Consider the following 21,998-nt stretch of genomic DNA (forward strand, 5'->3'; position numbering starts at 1 on the left):
GCACGAGGCCGCAGTCTGCAATGGTGACAATGGATAAGCTGCTGGCCACTGAGAGATCTGCTTGCACACACACGCAGAGACTGACGCATGAACACTGAACTCGCTCTGGCGTCCAGCTTGTACCAACTTTATTTCACATCCCGCCTCCTGGACCAGGACCCAGACCCAGGAGGAACAGGTGGCAGGGACCTGGTCTATACAAAGCTGGTGTTCCTGCCCCGTTGACACCAAACAGGCAAAGAGGAGCCAGTGGACAAGGTGGACAGTGATTTTTTTTTCTTCCCATTTTCAGTTATAAAAACAGTTGGAAAAAGTCCCGTTCTTCCATTACAGCTGATGTATTTCAGATTTCGAGTGTTTTTTTAAAGTGTGCAGGAGGGTGAAAATGAAACAAGACTCGACCGCCAACTGACACTGAAAAAGCAGATTCTTTTAAGTATAAAAATAATAAATAAAAAAAAAATAACACACATTACAAAGACAGTTATTCAAATAGGTATACAGGTTTCTTTTCCTTTCCCACCAATCACTCCCTCCCTGCCCCGAGGAGAATAAAGCAAACGAGCTGCGATGAAGGAGAGCTAAAACATTTAAAACGGTTACATCACTGACCGACTCGGGGGGGAAGTCCAGCAGCACAGGCGACAGGCCCTTCCCAAATCCACAGCCAATGGGAAAAAAACAACAACAAACCAACGGCCGTCCTTCCCCCCCGGCACACTGCACTGTCTTCATCAGCTCCCTGTGAGCCAGGCGCCATGTGCTGGACATGCTGCCAGAGTTCGGAGGAGCAGTGCCTAGCTCTGGCCGCCAGGGCAGCAGGAACTATCATACAAAAAAAGGGGGGGACTTGAGTAAGCTTGAGCTGACACCCCATGATTACTGCACGGATTAACTTAAGAGAAGAAAACAACATCCTTCTGGGAGTAAACAAGTTTATATACAAGCATATATTTGTATTTTTTTTTGTTAATTTTTTATTGTTTTGGTAAAGTAGAAGAACAGGGATTATTTTATATAGGAAGTATAGTTTTTTTATCATTAGGTTTTTCTTTATTTTATTAAAAATAGAAGCTGTTTTGCTTTTCTTATCCCTCCTCCCCCACCCCGAACAACGCCCCCCCCCGGATAAGAAGAGAATCTGATTTGCCAACACTGTACGGTGTCAGAGACAAGGAGCGACACACACACCATCATCCTTTCGAATTCTGTTCTCTCGCTCAATGGTGGTTCGCTTTCCTCGGCCCATAGACTGGATTTAAAAAGGAAACTTAGAAACGCGATACAAAAAGGACAGGCAGGCTCCTTCACTGGCAGAAAGGGGAGGCCGTGGGGTCGAAGCCCTTGAAGACGTCTTTGAGGGACGCGGCGTCCTGCTCCGTGCTCTCGGGCTGCGCCGGGCTGTTGCCGCCGAAGGGGCTGCCGGCGCCGCCGGGCTTGCTGGCCTGCTTCACCATGCCGAACAGCGTGGACACGGGGAGGTTGTGGACGCCCGGCTGCGGCCCGGTCTCCGGGTTGCCGGCGGCGGCGGCGGCGGCGGCAGGGGCGGCGCCGGCCCCGGGGCCGGCCCCAGCGGCGGGCGGGGGCGTGGGCTTGGGCCGGGGCCGGTTGTAGCTGTTGTACCTGTCCGTCGCCGGCTCGCCGGCGCTCTTCTCCGCCTCCGGCTGGTCCAGGGCGGACTTGCGCACGAACAGGGGCTCCTTGGGCTTGCTCTTGCTCGGCTCCGGGGCGGAGGCCGCCGAGGGGGCGGGGGCGGAGGAGGAGGCGGCCGCAGAGGGGGCGGGGGCCCCGGCGCCCTCCGGTTTGCCCGAGCTCTGAGTCCGCGGGTCGTACAGGCTGATCCCGCTCAGCACGCTGCTCTGGCTGCCGCCCCCACCCCCCACCCCTCGGGCGGCCCCGCCGGCTGACAGCAGCCGCGGGTCGTAGGGGGCGATGGTGGTGGACGACGGGGGGGAGGCGGCTGGGGCAGGGGGCTGGGGGGCGGCCGCGGGGGCCGGGGCCTCGGCGGGCTGCTTCAGGGCTGGTTTCTGGGGCAGCAGCCGGGGGTCAGCTGGGGTTTTGCGCATGATCCTGGGGTCCACCGGCTTCTCAGCGGGAGCTGCCGCCACCGCCGCCGCCGCCGTTGAGGCCGCTGCAGAGGGCTGGGGCGACGGGGACTGCTGGGAGTTGGGGGAGCCCCCGGAAGAGGCGTTGACCGTCTTCAGGATGCGGGAAATCAGCTCGAAATCCGGGAGGGAGGAGGGCACAGGGTCCGAGGCAGCCGGGGGGGTGGGCGTGGAGGAGGTGTGGAGCAGCTGCTGGGCCCTGTTGAGCCGCGGGTCCATGCTGGTCACGGGCGGGATGCCGGGGGGCAGCGGGAGCAGGTCCTGTTTCGGGATGGGCAGGGGGATCAGGTCCTCGGGGTTCCACAGGACCGTCTTGGAGAAGTGGGGCTTGTGCAGGACGATGTCCTTCTTGATGTGGCTGAACTGCTGCAGCTGAGACCGCGGATCCCGCAGCGCCTGGCCCAGCAGGGGCTCCAGGGGGATGGGCACCGGCTTGTCCCTCAGCACCCTCTCCCCGTCCTCTTCATCCGCCGCCGAGGAGGAGGAGGCGGCGGCGGCGGCGGCGGCGGTGGTGGAGGCCGGGACCGAAGACGGGGGAGGCTTGTGGTGGGCCGAGGCGTGAGGGGCTTCCTGCTTGGGAGGCAGGCTGGCTGCGTGGCGGGCCAGCCGGGGGTCCACAGGGGCTGAGGAAGAGGAGGAGGAAGGCGCAGCGGAGGGGCTGCCCTCTGCACTGTGGCTGGGTTCTGCAGTCCGAGAGAGGCGGGGGTCCCGGGACAGCCTTGGGTCCGCAGGGCGGCTGGAGGCATGTGTGGCCTGGGACTTTTGCAGTCGGGGGTCGGTCAGGACGCTGGGGCTCGACTCGGACGAGTGCGCCTGCTTGGCAGCAGCCTGGGTCTGCTGCCTGAGGGTCTTCAGGATAGAGGTCACGCTGCCTCCACCATCCTCGTCCTCACTAGAGTACCAGTTGGCTGAATCGCCTGTTAAAATGGAAAACACAAAATCAGGCATGAAGAGATGTTCCTGAACTCATAAAAATGTATATGCCACTTATTACCTTGAGCTGATTTGAAACACAATAAGTAAATCAGTTTGACCTTTTCTTGATCAAGTAAGGCAGGTAATGTAAACTACAGAGGCTCGTTCTAAGCTGTAACTAAACACTGATGTAATTTATTTATTGATGACAGGTTACAGCCCTTTATAGAAACGCCATATTTAAACAACAGAAGAGCAACAAAAGACAAATTTAGCCAACAATCTGAACAGAAGCTGGAATCTTTACAGATATCTTGACTGGTAATTCTCAGCATGCTGAAGCCACTGTTTGTGTACGATTCAAAAACCAGGACCACCACATCGAGAAATTACTGTGTCCCAGAACGCCAGAATGACATTGGACACACGTCGGATTGACACATGGAAAACGTGGGGTACCTTCCGTGTCCCTCTCGGCGCCCCCCTCGGCCAGCCGCCGGGCCTCCTCCTCCTGCTGCTTCTGCTGGATCCTCATGAAGAGAGCGCGCTGGGCCGCCGGCAGGAAGTCCGGCACGTTTATCCCCTGCTGCTGATTGGGCGCTCCGGCAGGGGCAGGGGGCTCCATGCCGCCGCCGCCCGCCTGGCTGCCAGGGGCCTGCTCGTGGAACGAGCCCATGCCGCCTTCCTCTTCCTCCATCCCTCCGTATTCTTCATACTCTTCTCCTGCAGGCACACAGGAGAGATCCCCCATCACTTCACACTCTGGACCCACAGGACAGCACTGGCCAGTGCTCCTCCCCACCTCACCCAAGAGCAGTGGAGCTGTCTAACACGACATGAGCATCTGCGTCAGGCCCTACAGTCAACCTGCGCTTTAGCTCTACCTTCCACGGCTGTGTTTGTGCTCGGAGCTGTGCTGCATGCATCCCTGCCTCAAGGCTGCTCTGTGCGATTTCTGGCATGTGAGAAAGCTACCACATTGGAAGAATAACCAAAGAATGGCCAAGCACCTCACATTCATACACAATGTCAACATCTTTTTCCTTCGCTCAAGAGGATATGCTCTCTGTATTTGTGGGACGTCAGAGTAAAAAAATTGTCTAAGGCACAAAATGAGCTCAAGAGAACACACGTATGCTAAAGAAATAAAACAGGACTTTTTTCACTGCCACAGATTTGGACTCATCAGGTTGGAGACAAATTCTACGCTGATGCACAAATCACTGAAAGCTGCCCTGCTGGTGCTTCCCCCCTCTATGCCCAAGATGTGCGCCCAAGCTGTGTCAGCGTGCCAGTCTGTTGCGGGGCACAGGGTCTACTCACCCTCTTCTCCTCCACCCTCCATCTCCTGCTGGTGATAGAAGTTATCGTAAAAGTTCGGTCCGGGGGGAGGGGGTCCAGGAGGCATCATTCCAGGGTGGGGCGGCCCCTCTCCTGGCCCGAAACCCGGCATCATTGGCGGCCCGGGACCCATCGGTGGCGGCCCTTGGTTCATGCCAGGAGGTCCCATCGGGGGCATGTCATGCGGGCCCGGGGGCCTCATGCCTGGAGGCCCAGGCGGTGGGCCGGGACCCATATGCCCTGGGGGTCCGGGAGGGCCAGGGAAGCGAGGTGGGGGTGGGCCTGGAGGACCAGGTGGACCAGGAGGGACAGGGGGACCAGGGGGACCTGGGGGGCCTGGTGGGCCGGGAGCTCTGCAAGAAAAGATTGTCCATTTCTTAAAGCTCAAATAAAAAGCAAAACTTTTTTTCAACAAAGTCTAACATGAATCACTTTGATGCAGGAAGCATAACTAATACGGTCTCCATGCAATCCATTGCATGCTAGTCAATAAGAAACAAGTTTAATAAAAGAGTGAACTAGGGGCTCCTTCTGCTGGCTTGGCTCACCTGACGCCCAGTTTCTGTGCCAGCTGTCCGGTTGGCTGCACCACAATCTCAAACAGCGACGGGATCTTCTTCTGAGAGTTCCCGGGACAGGGCGGTGGGGGGGCCATTGGCGGGGGTGGGGGACCAGGAGGGGGTGGCTGTCCAGGACAGGGCCCGGGTCCGGGGGGTCCCGTGGGCATGGGGCCGGGGGCTGGGCCAGGCGGGCAAGAGGGGGGCATGGAGCCCCCTGGTGAGCTCGGATCGGCAGGGCCAGGCCGGGGTGGCGTGGGCAGCAAACCTACGCCCGGGGGTGGCTTGGGCAGGGGGTTGATGCCTTGCTTCTTCAGCTCCTCCACCTCCTTCTCATCCTCTGCACCAGCCTCGGCGTCCTCCGCTAGCATCTGTACAGGAAAGGGGCCGTTACCGAGTGGACTGGGACACTGAAGACCACAGAGCAGGCGCAGGAATCTGTCAGCCTGCGGTCTACGTCCAGGGATCAAGAGCTAAGAGGGCGAGGGACGGCCGCACCTTGTCCAGCAGGTCCTTGGTGTCATCCGTCAGGGGCTCGTGGGAGAACATGCAGTCGTCTCCATTGACGCAGCTTCCTGTGGTGTGGAACAGCTTGCAGGGGAAGTCGCGTGAGGCCGAGTTAAGGATGGAAAGACAGTCAAACAGAACTCCCCAGTGATGGGATGCCCGTCCCACTCGCACCAAAACCGGGTTCAGGCAGCTTTCAGCGCCCTCCTTTAGAGACTAGTGATAAATGAAAGCCTGACACATTGCAGTGCCGTGTCCTCTCACACTGGCATTTCTGGTCCAGGGTATACAGCGCCACCTGCTGCTTTACTAACACACATAGCCACAAGACGATTTCTCTTAGTAAGAAGCAACAGGACCATGTGCTTGAAAAAACACTCTAGAAATAACACGCTCCCAAACAGTGCCTTCTTTTAACAACCTTTCCCTGGATATTTAAACATTTTTTTATCTGTTGAGATAATACATTTCAGATGAATGGAATTGAAGGGTAAAATGTGTTTACATATATTCCAAAATACAGAGGCCCTGCAGATTAAAATAATACAGTTCAAAATGGAGCAGAGACCAACACATCCAGATCTGAAGACTTGGATACCTATGTATCACACGGGGGCCTAATGCAGACATCTTACAAGACCCAAAGAACAGGCCAGCTAGATTATTTCACCACTTCACACAACACCAGTTTTTACTGAACCAGGTGCTGCCTCCATTGCAAAGCCAATAAGCAGCAGAACGCACGGCAGTGAAGGATATCATGCATGTAGGGGCAGTTCTCGGCCCGCGCGCAGAAGCCCGTGATGTAGAACTTGCACAGCTCCTTCTTCTTGGGCAGCTCAATGTCGTGGCTGAAGTTGCAGTGCTCTCCCTGTAAATGAATTACACGAATGAGAATTTTTAAAAACAATGTTATTTCCAAAAACGCTCAAATCTGATCTGCTTCTTACATCGCAAGCAGAAAAAAAAGGGTTCGGCTATTCCCCACGCTCCGTCACTCGCAGCTAGGGGACCCTCAACCCTGTTCTTCTTCCCTCATCTTCACTCCTTGTTCTATTCCGTTAAGTCCAGGGTAAACACTGACAGCTTTGATCGCCTGCATACAGGAGTCTACAACACAGCCTAACTTGCTCAAATATGTATGTTTTTTTCTGTGACTTCCTGCAAGGAAATTATTATTTTTTTCTTTATTCTTTTGTTTCTCAGTGAAAATTGAACCGGAAATGTGGCTCGATATCTGCCCCCCCCCCGTGCAGCAGCGCACGTCCCAGAGCAACGTACCCAGGTGCAGCGTCCCTCTATGTAGTACTTGCAGATGACCTTCCCCTTCTTGTCAGAGACCTGCTGGTGCGATTTGTCCTGATCATTCCTGCGCTGCCCTCCCCCGCCATCCTGCAGGGACACCGTTGAGACACACTGAGTCACCCTAGCAGCTCAGGGTGAGGGAGACAGATGCGGCAGAGGGCTACAGCCAACTTATTCTTAGGCAAATATAGAAGTGCAAACTCTCAGATACACACAGAAAGAGGTCAAAATTCAGTTGGACAAGCAGGTTGGTTTTAAAAGGTTGCATCCGAAAACAAACTACTTTGAGCAACAGCTCAGAGGGAGAAAACAGCCGAAAGTTCAAACAAAGGCTGAATACACGTTTTTCTAAGTTGGAGCTGTACTGAGAGTTAGCTTACGTTTATTTAGTGTTTGGAAAAGAGAAGAGAGTTTGCAGCGGATAAGAGGCACAGACTACAGGAATCAAGAAGCAGGAAACTGCTGTGACAGCTGCACAGAGCTCAATCCACCTGTGGTTACAAGTGTTCTGCTGCCGAAGAGTGAAGACATGCCTGGCAGACCGCGGCTCACTCACCCCCATGTCCATGTCGCCGTTGTTGTCCTCGTCGTTACCCCCGCAGTCCCCGCCTCGCCCCCTGCCTCGGTGGTTCCTCCCCCGGCCCCGGTTCATGCCCCGGCCCCCCTTGCCTCTGCCGCGGCCGCGCCCACCTTTGCCACCTGCCGGAACGGGGAAGGAAGTGACACGGGTCACGGACAGGCGGGGAGACAGCACCGGGTCTCTTGTAGCTGCGCGCCAGTGAGGCCGCAGGAGGGCTTGGCTGAAATATTCAATCCAAGGGAAAGGACTATGCGCTGCCCTGATCTCGAATCACCACATGGGTTAATCACTGAGCCCGAGAAAACAACAAAACTCTGCTGTGTCTCACAACGGGCAGCAGGGGGCGCCACACCTCTATGTCTTCACCATACACCCCCATTGCCATACACTCTATAAAGAAAAGACCCTTGGATACAAGATATTAACAAAGGTAATTTTGGGACTAAAAAGGAGCTACTTAACAATCAGGGCTGTGTGCCTCTAGAATATAGAGCTCTACCAGCCTCCAGTACAGCTGAAGCAGACTCAGGAATTGGCTGAATCAGGTTCTTGGATCAATAAAGTCCAAACTACTAAACAAGCAAAACAGGTGTTAATGGGCGACTCTCTTCTGAAACTTTTTTTTCCTCTTCTGACCCCCAAAAAATGCCGGTGAGGCAGACTGGCTATGGCACAGATGTTTACCCAGGCTGTACCAGAGAAACACAGCCATGGCCAGTGCTGGTTCTGCAGGGCACCGGACCTCACCTCTGCCTCGGTTGGGCCCCTCCTTTGCCTTCCGGTACTGGTTCAGCTCTTTGGAGTAATCATCATAATCTTCCTCACACATGTTGTCATAGTCGTCCTCTCCATACTGTAGAAAAACCATACAAACCAAATCACAAAACGCAAAGTTACTGTCAGATGTAACAGCCAAACTGACCGAGAAGCATTCTGAATAATCTCAACAAAAATAATAAATAATCTATGAGGTATTTTGGTCTTGATGATAATGTAGCCACCCCACCAACCTAACATTTTTTCCAAACACCATCTAAGCAGCTAGCCATTAACTAGTGCTAAAGCGGTCTTCTTCTGTTAGTGTCCCCCTGGTGAGTTTTCTATAAATCTAAACTGTTCACCATTTTAAGAATACTCATCTAAGGAACTATAATCCTTTTGTTACGTTTTATACCTGTAATCACTACTTATTTTAACACGTAAAACTTAAAACAAGCCTACAGGTGAGGGGATCTCTGCTGGGTAGCTGCTTTTCATACTGAATGGACCAGGAAATTGTATATATCTGGTGGAAGGGTGGCAGTCCCCCTTGTAGAAACTGGGCTGCAGAAAATCCAGTGATCTGAACCGCGCCCATTTTCCAGCTCATTTCTTAAAAAACGTCAATGTTACATTTCAGAGAACACGGGATTAGGAGCTGGGCTGAGGTGGGGGAGTGGGATCCGGAACAGCAATTCCGATGGGCCTGCGCTGCCCTGATCCCTGAATTCCACATGGCTAGCGACGACACCTGAGAAAATAAACCACAGGCCACGGGGCGGCGCCTCACCTCCATGTCTTCGCCGTACATCCCATCGCCGTCGTCGTTCTCGCCGCCCATCTTGCCCCGCCCCCGGCCCCTGCCGCCCCCGCCCCTGCCGACACGCCCTCTCATTCCTCCTCGGCCACGCCCTCGCTGGTTCTTCATCCGCCCTTTGCCTCCTGGGAAGAGAGGAACGCGATGCTAGACCTGACCGTGTGTCGACTTACAGAACATAGCAGGATGTATTTCAGTGCTGCTGCACGGGTAGTGTGCCAAAACAAACATGCTGTAGAAGAGGCCCGCAGTCTACCACACCACCATCCTGTAAGTCAGAGTTAGTAGGGAAGCTTCACCTGGGAAATCAAAGCCCCAACAACTGCAAAATACACACTGTTTTATTACCTTTATCAGCAGCAAGGTAAACCCACAGCTCGTGTTCTAGCTGCTGATGTGAAAAATAACTTCTTGCATTTGTATGCAGGTGTTCATCCCATAGAATCCCAATTTTTTTCATAGTACGGCACCCAGTTGACCCCCAGGGTGACACTGGGCCACTGTGCCTCATCAGGAGCCTCCTCTACAGCAGATCAGCTGGAGGAGTGAGGAATTTCTTTACCAGCTGATTTAAGGGCTAAATCAATTCATGCAGCACTGTTGCAGCATGCTAGCCTTCTCCTGACGGAGAGGAAAGTCCTATCTTTTCAAAATCAGAAGGACATAAACTGAACAAGGAGTCACAAAGTACGCATAATTAAACCTTATGAAATCTGTTGCTTTTGTGTTCCGATTACTCTCGTTTGCTCACCTCTTCCTCCACGGTTGCCGCCGCCTCCTCCTCCTCCTCCTCCTCCTCCTCCACCACCACCACCACCACCACCTCCTCCTCCTCCTCCTCCCTCCTTGGCTTTGCGGTACTGGTTCAGCTCCTTGGTAAAGTCGTCGTATTCATCCTCACCCATCTCCTCATCCTCCTCGCCCTCGTAGTTGTCTTCCTCATAGTCATCGTAGACCCCATAGCTCTGCTTCTCCATCTTCATGTAGCCCCCCTTCTTGGGCATGGGGCCACCGTGTGAGGGAGGGGGGTACCCAGAATGGGGCTGGCAGAGAAAAGGCATGTCCACAGTAAGCACACTGATGCGTGCAATATGAGCACAACTACACTCATGGACAATCACCAGCATCAGGCTCTGTGTGATGAAGAATGTATTTTGTCTGCTCTCTTCAGGGCTCGGTGCTGTACTGTCTAGGCATAAAGGCTACTCGCCTTGTGGCAGAGCTCTGTGCATCGCGAATCAGGAGAGGTGCTCTATTTTGTCAAGCATCTGCAACCAACAGTGCCAAGCCATCTCCCATCATCTCAAACTCAACCTCTCAAAAGTTTGCAATTTTCACGCCTGCTTCCTGGTTGCAGGATTTCTCTGAAATAACTAACGGATAGAGAAGAATGCAGAAGGGTCCTCTGGCAAGAGGCTTCACCTCAACACCAGAGCTAGGAGGGGACTGACCGGCGGTGGTGGGTACTGGGGGCTGTACTCCCGGTACTTCCTGTGGCTCTTCTCAGTGGGGCTGTAATCTGATTCGTCGCTGAAGTCCGAATGGTCATCGCTGGAGGACGCATGCCGCTGGGGAAACACCGAGGAAGAGGAAGATCTTAGGGATGCCAAACAGCGACAAAAACACAGCGTAGGTCCGGTTTCGGCACGGCTTTGCACAATCACTGCTGCTATCAAAACATTTTGTCCTTGAAAGAGGAACTTTCAATGGGCTTTAAATACATAGATGTATCTGGTGTGAGAACAGTGTTTTAAGCAGCATTACACCAGACAGGCTATAAGCTCTCTTTAAACAGAACTATCACCTCTAGCCTTCACAGTCTGTTTGATGTGACTCTAAGTCAGGGACTATCCGGAAACTAGAACAACATTTCTATGCATGTAATATATTCTCATTACTTAAAGATCAATAATATGAAGTCCGAGCTGTGCAGGTCCCCCTGAGTTACTGAACCTCCTGTGCTCAGATGCTGCTCTGCTGTCAGCGAATCTGCAAACCGTGCTCCCTCTCAGACCGAGCATGCACTCCTCTTGTCTCGGCAAGCTGCCCTGGTGAAAGCACGGCTCGGCCGAGCGGCTATTTTAAACTCACTTTGTGCTTGGATTTGCGCCTCTTCTTGGCCCTCCTCTTCTCCTTCTCTCTCTCTTTCCTCCTCTTCCTCTTGCGGCGGTGGGCCTTGTCCTCGTCGGAGCCACTGCCGTGCCGCTCCCTGCCGTGGCGCGTCTTCTCCTGCGGCTCCCCGGCGCCGCTGGGGGCCTCCGCCTCGCCCCCGTCGTCCTCCAGCTCCCCCTCCTCCAGCTCGCCATCCTCGCGGCTGCAGGGACAGGGACAGGGCCAGAGACGTCACCGCGCGGCCCCTCGCCTCTCAGACCAGGCAGGTATTGGCAGCTCTGGGGCCGAAGTGCGCTCATACTCCTTGACCAATTTCAGCTGGCACTGTGGACAGCACAGCCGTAAAACAGATGCAGCCATACTGGAAAGAAGCAGTATAGCCGCCATAAGATTTTTCACTCTTCTGGCTTGTGTATTAGTCTGCACCAGAAACAGACAGAATCACTTTGAGCTGGGGTATCCCATCCAGGTAGGTCACAGTGCATCTGCAGGTTTTCAACCCAAGGTGAAACTTAAGGAACTAAAACAGCTCATTAATTGGGCCAATTAGGCTACAGTGCACCCAGCTCTCTTTAAAGGGACCGAAATATCCTACAGATACATCAGCCCCTCAGGGACCAGAAACAGATCTTCCAGGTCTGGAGTCGGAACCAAAACAGTAGACAACCACTTAGCCGTTTGTCAGCTGTACATCACAAGTCATAAACAAAATATTCTGCAGAAATGTTTTACAAAGAGACTACAGCATTGGGGAAGACAAAACAAGACGATCTGGAAATGCTCAGTTAGAAGACTGGTGCTTTCTCAGAGATATACGTGAAAGATGTGGTTTTGAGCAATACCACTGCTGCAGAATGGAGGCGAAAAGCATGAGATACAATCATAAACCACTCCATGTCAATAATTAGCTGTCAGTAGTAAATCTGAATATTTCAGACCTTCGACACTGGCCTGCTTCACAGGTTTTATAAACTGGAATTTCTCTTAACTCCAGAAGTCAAAAGGCTATAATGTGTCCAATAAAAGACAAGAACGATTTCAGTGGGAAAAAAAAGAAACCCATTTAGGGGTCACTGCCTCAAACATATATGTCCAAAAAAAGGGAAAGGCCAGTTAAATAAGGGACAGCTGAAAGGCAATGACCACAAGACCTGCTCTTGCAACAGATTCCATGGAAGATCTGGGAAGACGATGGGTGGCTTCAGAGTCTCAAAGCCCACAGTCTTGGTGAAGCAAATATTAAACCACCAAAGCAAACACTGTTCCAATAATCAACGGAGCACAAGCAGTCCCGCAGTCTTACTATGAGTTGCTTGATTAGCTGGAGACAGCAGAACGCAGACAGCATTGTCCTGGCAGTGGTCACCAGAGGACCTGACAACCCACTTTCAACAAAACATGATTAACTTCAGAAGCTGATTCAGAGCTCATTTGCCCACTGCACAGAATTTAAGTCTGTCCAGGATTTATCATAAGCAAATCCTGGAGAATCTGTACTTGCCACACTTGAAACACAATGACAAAACAAGTAATTTGACAAATATGAAATTAAATAATATTAAACTTTTTTTTTCTTCTTAATCAGAGGAACAAACACAAAGAGCGTTCAGGTGTAAGAAGCCTGAAGTGGATCAAATTGCCCGTGCAAAGGGAATCTAACCTTTAGTGCCTTTGTAGTGAGGCGATAGAAAAAGGCTCGTCTCTCCTGGATTAGGGAAATAAAAGATTTTCAAGCTGTACCCTTGACGGTAACACCTCATCTCAGCGCTAACAAGATTTCAGGGTGACTAAGTGCACAGCCTTTTAACATCCTAAATTTCAATTACTGTTGTCCCAGGGAGCAGGGATCTCTCACAACCTCTTTAACAACGCTGGCAAGGTTAGCCCCAGCTGTCCTAATTACACACAGAACCCCTTAAAGAGCAGGTCCCTAATGAAGAGAAATGCTGCTGAACAGCAGCACTGGGAGAGGTTACAACACGCTCTGATTAGCCCTGTTATTGAAGAAGGAAGTCTGCCTCTCAGCAGAAAGTTGTGTCCCCTTTTGCACCACTGTTTGCTATTTTGTTGAGACTTATTCTGCTCAGAACACTACCTTGTTTTTACTTCACACCCTTCTCCGGTCAGAACACATGAAGAAGGCTCCTTTGTCCAATGAGCATTCATGGCTCATCACGTTATGCCAGCACTGAAGAATTACAGTCTTCAACATTAAAAAATACAACCGGGACACAGTACCCAGAACATAACAGAGCCAACAGATTCTTATCCAAGGGCTCGGCCTCGTGCATCACGCTCTCCTGTATACAGAAGGCAGATTTATATCCCGTGCACTTCCATGCGATAGCAAGATGGGACAAACAGTCTCACTTTGTTGGGTGGGATGCTGAATGTCACATGTCAGGACACACGCGCTTTTCAACAGAAACCACAGACCACTTCAGATCACATGGCAGTGTTTCAATTAATTAAAAAATAACACTTTGGAGTTGACAAGCAGAAAAATTGGTTTGGTTTTTCCCTGGAATGTCGACACAAGCCCTGCAGGGGAAAGAAGGACTGAAAACTGGGAGAGGAGACGGTTAAGAAGGGAGTGTAGGATCTTTTCAATCAAGGGTACAAATTACAAAAGAAAAAAAAGGCCTGGACTCAGAAACAAGGGAGTTTACTTTACAAGACGGGCTTTATTTGAAATAATGGCTAAGTGTTGAACTGGAGAGTGCAGTAGCCTTAATAAGTTCATCCTCTTGAGAGACGAGAGAGATCTAAGCACTATTCAGCTAACTACATACTGCTTCAGAGTCGCTACGACAAGTCATAAGGTTTTCCTCGTCGTCTGTTTATTACAAGTAGTTCTCAGTAGTCACAGGTGCAGACGTTTTGGTTATTTTAAAGACTGAAATCAGCCAGCACCAGAGTCTTTGACTATTCTGTCTCTCCTCTGAAGGAATGCCACCACAGTTTGAATTGAATAATGCTGAAACTTTAGAATCTTTACCATCAAACTATAGCACGACTTACAGTATGATCAACTTACACTTTATCTTATACCTTGCCCTTCCCCTTGGGTTCAGACCCAGGGTCCTGCAATTTTACGCTTCCAAGGAGTGCTACTGAGCAGCGAAAACTGGTCACATGCCCTGATCATGTGCTCTCACTGTCAAATTTGACTGAAACACCTCTCTGGTTCACACAGCAACAGGAAAAGCCTCTAAAACGGCAGGAATCTAAATGTACTCACAATTTGGTAAAAGTATAAAATACCAAGCTCCTGGAGACTGGCTTAAATACAAAAGCTGGCAGGTTATAAATCCAAAAACTGTTCAGGCTGCTAAATCAGAAGAATCTTTCTTCCACCTCTGCTCATGTCAAGTAAGAATAAGAAATACTAGACCTACACTGGAAAACTCACAATTAATAAGGTAAGAAAATAGACACGTCTGTGCAAATAGCTGCCAGAAACACTTCAATAGCAAAGCACCCCTACAAGACCCTTCTTGTGCACCAAAACACAGGAAAGAGCTGAAGAGGACCATTTCCAAAACCTGGAGACCCGGGGTGACAAGTGGATTATGTGCAATCTTCAGCCCACATGAAAGAAGTGAATTTACTACCCATAATTTAAAATATTCCTCTGCTACTGGAGGTCAATATTACTGCTTTTGGTAATAATTCTCCTTATCTACAGAATTTACCAAATAAAGCACACTGCTAAATGCTTTTACTGCGAGTGACAATGAGTGTCCATGGCTAGCTCACAGCGCAGCACTATTAAACCAGCGTACAACAGTCACTAAGTGGCTAGTAAAAAAAAAAAATCATTACAGTGTTGTTTTCACCAAGCAGGATTTGATGCAGTGCAATTAACTTGACTTTTTAAAGTATTTTTCAGGATTGTAACTGGCCATGTATTGTAAGATCATACTGACAGCTGTCCTGGACTCACAACAGCCCAGTATCCACCAGTCACAGGTCCTAAACCACAAAAGGCCAGATTCAAGGAGCAGTAGTCAGAACTCTGGACCCGCAACTGGAAGCTTATTAAAACACCAGGTGGTGACAACACTGTTGTCGGACCCTTGAACAAGGTAATTTTCTGTTTCAGTAGAATACCTGGCTATATAATTTCAGGTCACTTTGGACAAAAAATGTCAGGCAAAAAAAAAGACTGACTATCAGTCTATATGGTGTGGAATTAGTGTAACAGCACACATCACTGTTTGGTTACTTGATAGTTACAGCTGGAGTGAATTCACCCAGAAGAACTATTTATATTCAGTGCACACTACCTACACGACAATCACCCTGCATCCAGGCTGTGCTTTACGGAAAAAAATATCCAAAACTTATTGGGATCACCAACTCACATTCTTCATAAGAGGGTTTCATTCTGTGTGATCAGGCTTTCTTCATTCAAACCTGAACCAAATGACCTCTAACCTCCTCTGGAGGAAGAGCAAAGGGTTTGTTGTTTTAGTTGTGTTTGCTCTGAAAGGGCCTCAGATTAAGCTAGCAGTGCTAGGCACATAGAAAAAATCCACTCAGTGCATGAACAGTACTGTTCTCTGGTCCTGCAGGGCCTGGCCACATTAAAATAAGCAGACATACACCTTCACACTGCAGAATCGCCTGACGTTCTGCTGAATGCTTCTATGCCCTTGTCATATAAGTCAATTACCTCATCCATGTTGTTCGTCTCTGCTGTAGTTTCTGTCCAGAGATTAGGACACTTTGTTTTTTTGTTGTTGTCATTTTCCAGCTGCCATCTCAATTGCAATGGCAATTATAATATTGAAATATAGCAATATATCAATATTAGTATATTTCAATACTACAAATTAATACATAAACAGAACTGAAATGATAATTAACTGTGTCTTCATAAAACTCCAGTGTGAAATTTCTGGATTTAGGATGAATGATTAACTCTCCAGATTTTAACTGTTGCAGTTATGATTATTCTGTTGAAAGGGATAATTATCTGGATGCCTTGTTTAACTGCTGGTGAAAGTGAAAACCATAATAAAGCGTCTCTAGGCTACATTGTGAAACTGCTGGACAGAAATGCAGGTTAAACAGGCTCTGGGCTGAGTGATCTGCCTCGCCTGTAAGCTCTGCTTGAGGGTTTGAAGAGGGGAAAACTCTGTGGCTGCAATGTTAAGTGAGAAGCAGTCTGTCTTGTTTTGTAATTAGCAGTTTGGGGGCATTTCTAACTATGAGATGTTTTTAACTATGAGCCTTGGGAGAGGTTTAAAGGAACATCCATCCCCTGGTTAAAAATAAACACTGAAAATGAGTGCTACCAATGCGTTTCTCAAGAAAAAGGATCTTCTTAGACACGCTCATTTTCGTGTGTGTGTGTCAAGATCCAAAATGAAATCTTGTGGGGAAAAAAAGGCCATAGAACGTCACAAGCTATTAGCAATTCCTCCATGCCACGGTGTCTTCACTAGCACACTGGTTCTTCCCTCTTCTGTAGTCAACATGACAACAACACTTGCTCTACCAGCGCTCTTCAATTTGCCCAGAGGAAGAACAGCAGTGGAACCTGACCTCAGAACTGCCACCTAAAGCATGGCGGTCACTCCATGGACTAAATGAGGTCAGTTCTAGCTCCCAAAGCCTGCACTCTCCTAATACTAGTTCAAGCAAGGCTCTGGTAAATGGGAGTGCTTGAACTGCCACTTGGGACAAAAAGACGTCAAGCACAGAAAGCGTCCAGCACACTGAGGATGACCGAGATCACCCATCCATGCAGCGCACAATGAAATGATGGCATGGGAGCTCATTCGAGTTATCCGAGCTGCAGCAATGAGTTGTCGTCTCAAACACTTTTAGTTCAGTGCTCTGCTCTCCAGCGAAGAGCAACAAGATACATCTCTGGGCTTAGGGGACTGTCCTACGCTGACGGGGCAAGAGAACCAAACCTTTTTAGTCTGGAAGAGATGGGGAGACCCGACGACCTGATTCTAGGACTTGAAATCCTTAAGGTCAAAGACCAAATCGAACTCACAAAGCAGCGAGACATGAACCATGGGCCAGAAATAAAGAAAGAAGTGAATTTGAAAACGAGAACGGATGTCACTTCTTTATGCAAAGGGTTGTCGGAGTACGGAACAGGTTATCTACCTGTGTTACTAAAGCCAAAACCCTGACATCTTTCAAGAAGAATTAACTCAGACTAATTAAGTACTACCTAACAAATGGGCAATGTGCTCAATGACCTCCTCTCATTTGTTACCATTCTTCTGTTGTGAAACAATCATATTGGCGGTAAATATTATTAGTTATCTATTGGATCTAGAACATAATTAGATTTATGTACTACAAATCATAACACGCCCCAGGTCCTTCACTGGCTGTGCCAGGGAACACTAAGCTTAGCAACCAGATTTAAACCAGTGGATCCTTCTAACAAAGCAATCAGCAAATAACAGGGAGAGAATACCGACAGCTCCACAATTAGTTTCTAGAGCTCTGGCACAAGCTTTGGCTGTGCTGAGACGCAGGAACCTTTATCAATGAACACAGGGAATCTATTTTTCTTGCACCACTGGCGGTTCACAAGACATCTCATCACGCATGCTGACAGATGAAACAAAGAGACCACTGACTGCCCCAAGTCCTGGCCCCCTTTCCCCTCTGCGCAGCGTTCACTCTGTGCACACAGGCAAGCTCAGGAAAGTGCCAATGAATTCTGCTTCTGCCATGCCAAAGACTCTCTTTAAAAGCACTGTAAGCCCTGCTAAACAAAACCGAGGCATGATCTTCGCAGTTCAATGCTGACGAGTTGTACTTCTCTTGCTTTATGACCAGCACATATGCAAAACAAGGACTGTCTTTCTATACCAACTCTGACTTGTGCACAGCAGTGAATGTTACATGCTGTATATAGCCAAGCCAGATTGTAAATGTGTATGTGCACATTTACAGGAGGCATTAGTCCTAATACTATGAAACTACCTAATCACTCATTGATAACTAATTCTATATGAAAAGAATGTTTGACAATAACACCTCTTGTCAGCACAGCTCAGAGTTATTCAGGCTAGCAAGCAGTAATCAGGTCGGTCTACTGAGTTAACTAAGTTAAAGGACAAAAGCAGCATTCTTCATTTTTCCAGCTTAATGAAAAACAACACAGTTGTGGGTAAAAGCATTGAAACATTGTATCAGAAACCTAGCAATTAACTACCAGTTACCAGTGGCTAAAATAATCTAAAATTCAGTACACCTAGGTTAAACAAATGGTTGCATTTTTTGCTGAATAACGTGATAACACTAATCCAGATACTAAGAATTATGCCTGAAAATGTATACAGATACGCCCTTATCTATAACCATGTTTCAGGGACTACAACATTTCTTGTGCTGTTTGTAATCTTTTGTTTTGATTCAGAATGTGAATGAAAATTTCCGTATTTGTAGTTTAGGCTATAACTAGGCTACGAGGTATAGAACTTGTGTGTATTTTTAAATAAAGATTTTATACCAGACGTTCTCAGCACATTTACTCAGGCAGACATGGAAAAGCAAGTGCTTTGGACACTTAACAGGTGCTGGCTGAAGTAAACTACACAGTCCAGGGTGTTCAGAGCCTAAAAAGGCCTTGAAGCCTTTCATCTGCAAAGTCACCTGCAAGAAATTATTCTTCTGAAGTAAGAGGCCTCCTCCTGAAGTCGAAAGCCATTTTCTTTTCAGCTAACGTCCCAATTTTGTTGTTTGATTTAGAACTAAAGAATTGTGGTATAAAGCACTTTCCAACTCCAGTACTCGGGACCCATAATCCAGCAGGATTTCCGTCTCCTTAAATTAGAAAGTTCTTCACCTGGGAGAAATGTTAAGAGTAATCCAATCATGGTTTAACTGAACCGATGTTCATCTCTTCTACACTACGCTCACATTTGGCGATTTCAAGAGCCACAGAAAACGTGCTGCATTCTGGACCCCAGAATCTACAAGGGCTGGGAGTTGGGGAACCCCAAGTGGAGGGAAAACCATCAAGATTTAAACAGCACTCTCTACAAAATACGCAAAGGCAGAAGTACAGGTAACCAAAAAACTCCAGTTGTTGGAAAAACGTCTTTCAAAGGGACAGCAAATAGATGCTGTCAACTGGTAAAGACAGGAATGTGAATGCAAGTAGGATTCGGATCAAAGACGATCAGAATCCAAGAACACATTTGAACTGTGGTGTCCACCCTGCTGAAAGTCTGGTCTCTTCTGGTACAAAACCTTTGTGTAAAAATTTGACTAAAAAGCGATTGACCACCTGGTGTTTTCCTACAGACCGCAGAGAATCTACAAGATTCAAACACGTCACTTTACAAATTAAATGCTGCATAAATATTACAAACACTACAAAATATTCCGATTAATGCACTGCCGTATGAGTGTCGTAAACACTATCCTAAAAAGCAAAGAGAAAATGCTTTGGCTCTGACAAGAACTGTAAAATAAGGTTTCAAGAACTCACTACATCACATCAGTCCACATGCAATCCCTCCCAAAAGACACCCAACAGGAAAAATACACTCCGAACGTTACGGATTTACGTACAGCGTTGTCGTCTTTTAAAATAGTAGGCCTCTCTTTCTTTGTAGACAGGGAAATACTTACTGTTACCATGGCTATCTTCACAATTCCAAATCACTGGTACTGCTTTCTATATCCTTTGTGTTGGTGCATTAGTAATCCATTTTTATTATTGTCTATGGGAGTCATGGACAAGGGAGTAAAAAAACTCAATATTGAAATCTTTGAATCTAGGGGAAAGCAGCTGTACCCAGAATTACTATGGCAAGGAAGGGGTTAAAATGGGGAACTTGTGTTTTTTTTTTCTTTAGACTTTCTTTTGGTTATGCTTTTGAAACTTTGACCACTGTATTTGGTCTGTAATAAGGGATGCTGTAAAATAAATGAGTTGAAAACATTTTTTTGATTTGAAACGTCGTTTTTCAGAAGGTAAAAACAGCTAAAAATGAAAAAAAATCACATCATAAGCATTTTCAAAATGTACTGGTATCACACTAACAGGGAATAAAGTTAATCTATCGAATGTGTATAACCTGGGGGAAGGGAGAAGGTCGTAACAGTAAAGTGTTAACTTTTTTGGAGAAAAGGGATTTTACATAACGTCTTGCTTAAACGTGTGGTCAATAAACCTAAAAAAAAACACTATATCATGCTTTAGAAACAACACATACATAACATGCATTCAAGTACGGGGTATCTTAAAATAAATATAAACAATTATCTTATGTAATTAATTTAACGACTACATTACCTAACGAAATGGGATACTCTGTAACCGTACAAGCCTAAAACGTTAAGGGTGATTAAAATCTATTTCCGCTTAATTCAAATAGAGCAACATAATATTTTAAAGGATAAAAACAACATTTTTTCGGAATCAAAGCTTCGGTTAAACAGGACAAATATTTTGAAAAATAAATTTGGTTTGAAAAACATTTAAACGTAAATAGAAAAGCTGAAAAGCGTCGAAAGACTGTATTTGTTAAATGCGTAGCTGGGTACTTTGGCGTGCGTCACCAGCTGAAACTAATTGGTATCAATTTAAAATTCCTTTTACGGAAAAGACCAATTAAAACAATTTAACACGACACTGATACGTTCATAAAATATAGAAAAATGTATATATAATTTAAAACAGAATTCAACATTTTACATTCATTAACAATTAACTAGTTTTCCGATTGCGCTTCGGCAACCCTGGGAAAAATAAGTGCTAATCCATTCCCACATAGAATAAAGGAGTATAAAAAGTTATTACTGAATTTAAGATTTTACAAAATATTTGTCCTTGTTTCATCATATTATTTGGTTCGCTTTTTTCTTTGACGGCTTTTTTAAAGTTAATGTAATTACTTAAAATGTCCAGCAGGACGATTTGTCCTCTGCTATTTGATTTCAAAAACTAGATTTCGAAATAAAAGTAATTTTCAGAAAGAGCTTTAAAATACTGTAGCTTCGTATCCCACATCTTTTAATGTTTGACCTTCCTTTCGTTTGCTTTCTGCAATGTTTCAAGATGGCGTTACCTCTGTTACTTGTTCCCCAGAAAAAAAGGCGACTTTAATTCCTTTGAAAAGAAAAAAACAAAGAAAAAGATACCCGAGCTTTTTTATGCCCTAAAAAAGCCCAGGATGAATAAACTGTTGTATAGAAATATGATTGTAGAATTACTCGACCTTTCGTCAGTGAGAAGGCTGTTGATGTGTTCGTGGTTGGAGGTTGTTGGGGAGTTTGGATGGACAGTCATGCTTTCCACAGCCATTTCCTCTTAACATTTAAAGTGCAAAAAAAAATTACAAATCGACAACTATAATCTACTGGATTATGCGTCACTGACTTGGAGCTATTTGGTTACTGATTTTTTTGGAAAAGTTTCAGTTCAGCATAGTCAATTCCCCATTTACAGTTATAAAGAGAGAGGTTGACTTTTTTCCTGAGGTTGTCCTTCCTCCTATAGTTGCGCTCTGTAAAATGAAACTCATCCACTTAAAATGGCGGCGACTCAGTTAGTCAGGGAAGGGGGCGGTGATGAAGAGGGAGGAGCCCGGCCGAGTTTTGCCGATGATGACGACACAATGCTCTCGAAGCTTCCCGGAGACGCGCGAAGATACTTCGTGAGGGTGAAGTGGGCGTGTTTATGGGAGGTTGAGGATTTTCGGAAAGTTACGGAAATGGCCGCAAATCACAAAATGTTTTATTCATCCCCAAATTTACAGTCTGGAATTGGACTGTATTGTCTTTATAATAATATGTAACAGAAAAAAAAAAATTCCATGGAAAATCCCATATAAGTATGAATGTCTTTTCCATTATAATAACTGTTTTCTATGGTATCCTTCTTTGAAATAAATGTGTATTCGGCAGGGAAAGCCCCGAATATGAATCTAAAATATGTTTGTTTTACGTAAAAAAAAATGAGCTTGCAACATTTTCGGAAAATTCTTTCGAATTTTCTTTGTTTCTGT

General features: G+C 47.4%; 1 protein-coding gene across 1 annotated transcript; it reads right to left on the reverse strand.

Annotated features, from left to right (window-relative positions):
* Nucleotides 1-106: 106 nt before the first annotated feature.
* zc3h4 (zinc finger CCCH-type containing 4) lies at nt 107-21,528 on the reverse strand. The gene is made up of 14 exons (XM_088627717.1): nt 21,210-21,528; nt 10,978-11,200; nt 10,338-10,454; nt 9,638-9,929; nt 8,860-9,011; nt 8,058-8,163; nt 7,287-7,429; nt 6,707-6,817; nt 6,185-6,296; nt 5,417-5,526; nt 4,910-5,289; nt 4,344-4,714; nt 3,480-3,743; nt 107-3,022 (listed from the first exon to the last, which is right to left on the reverse strand). Exons 1-14 carry the CDS (start codon nt 21,293-21,295, stop codon nt 1,308-1,310), a joined length of 4,182 nt encoding a protein of 1,393 aa, XP_088483843.1. The 5' UTR covers nt 21,296-21,528; the 3' UTR covers nt 107-1,307.
* Between the last annotated feature and the right edge of the window lie 470 nt (nt 21,529-21,998).

Source organism: Lepisosteus platostomus, chromosome 4, assembly GCF_059453375.1.
Source record: "Lepisosteus platostomus isolate fLepPlt1 chromosome 4, fLepPlt1.hap1, whole genome shotgun sequence".
In the NCBI taxonomy this organism is placed as follows: Eukaryota; Metazoa; Chordata; class Actinopteri; order Semionotiformes; family Lepisosteidae; genus Lepisosteus; species Lepisosteus platostomus.

Coding starts and splice junctions, on each gene's coding strand:
- zc3h4 (XM_088627717.1), bottom strand. CDS start 21,295: ATGGCTGTGGAAAGCATGACTGTCCATCCAAACTCCCCAACAACCTCC. Junction 7,430..8,057: donor GGGGCCCAACCGAGGCAGAG/GTGAGGTCCGGT, acceptor CCGTTCCGGCAG/GTGGCAAAGGTGGGCGCGGC. Junction 6,818..7,286: donor ACGGCGACATGGACATGGGG/GTGAGTGAGCCG, acceptor GTGTCCCTGCAG/GATGGCGGGGGAGGGCAGCG.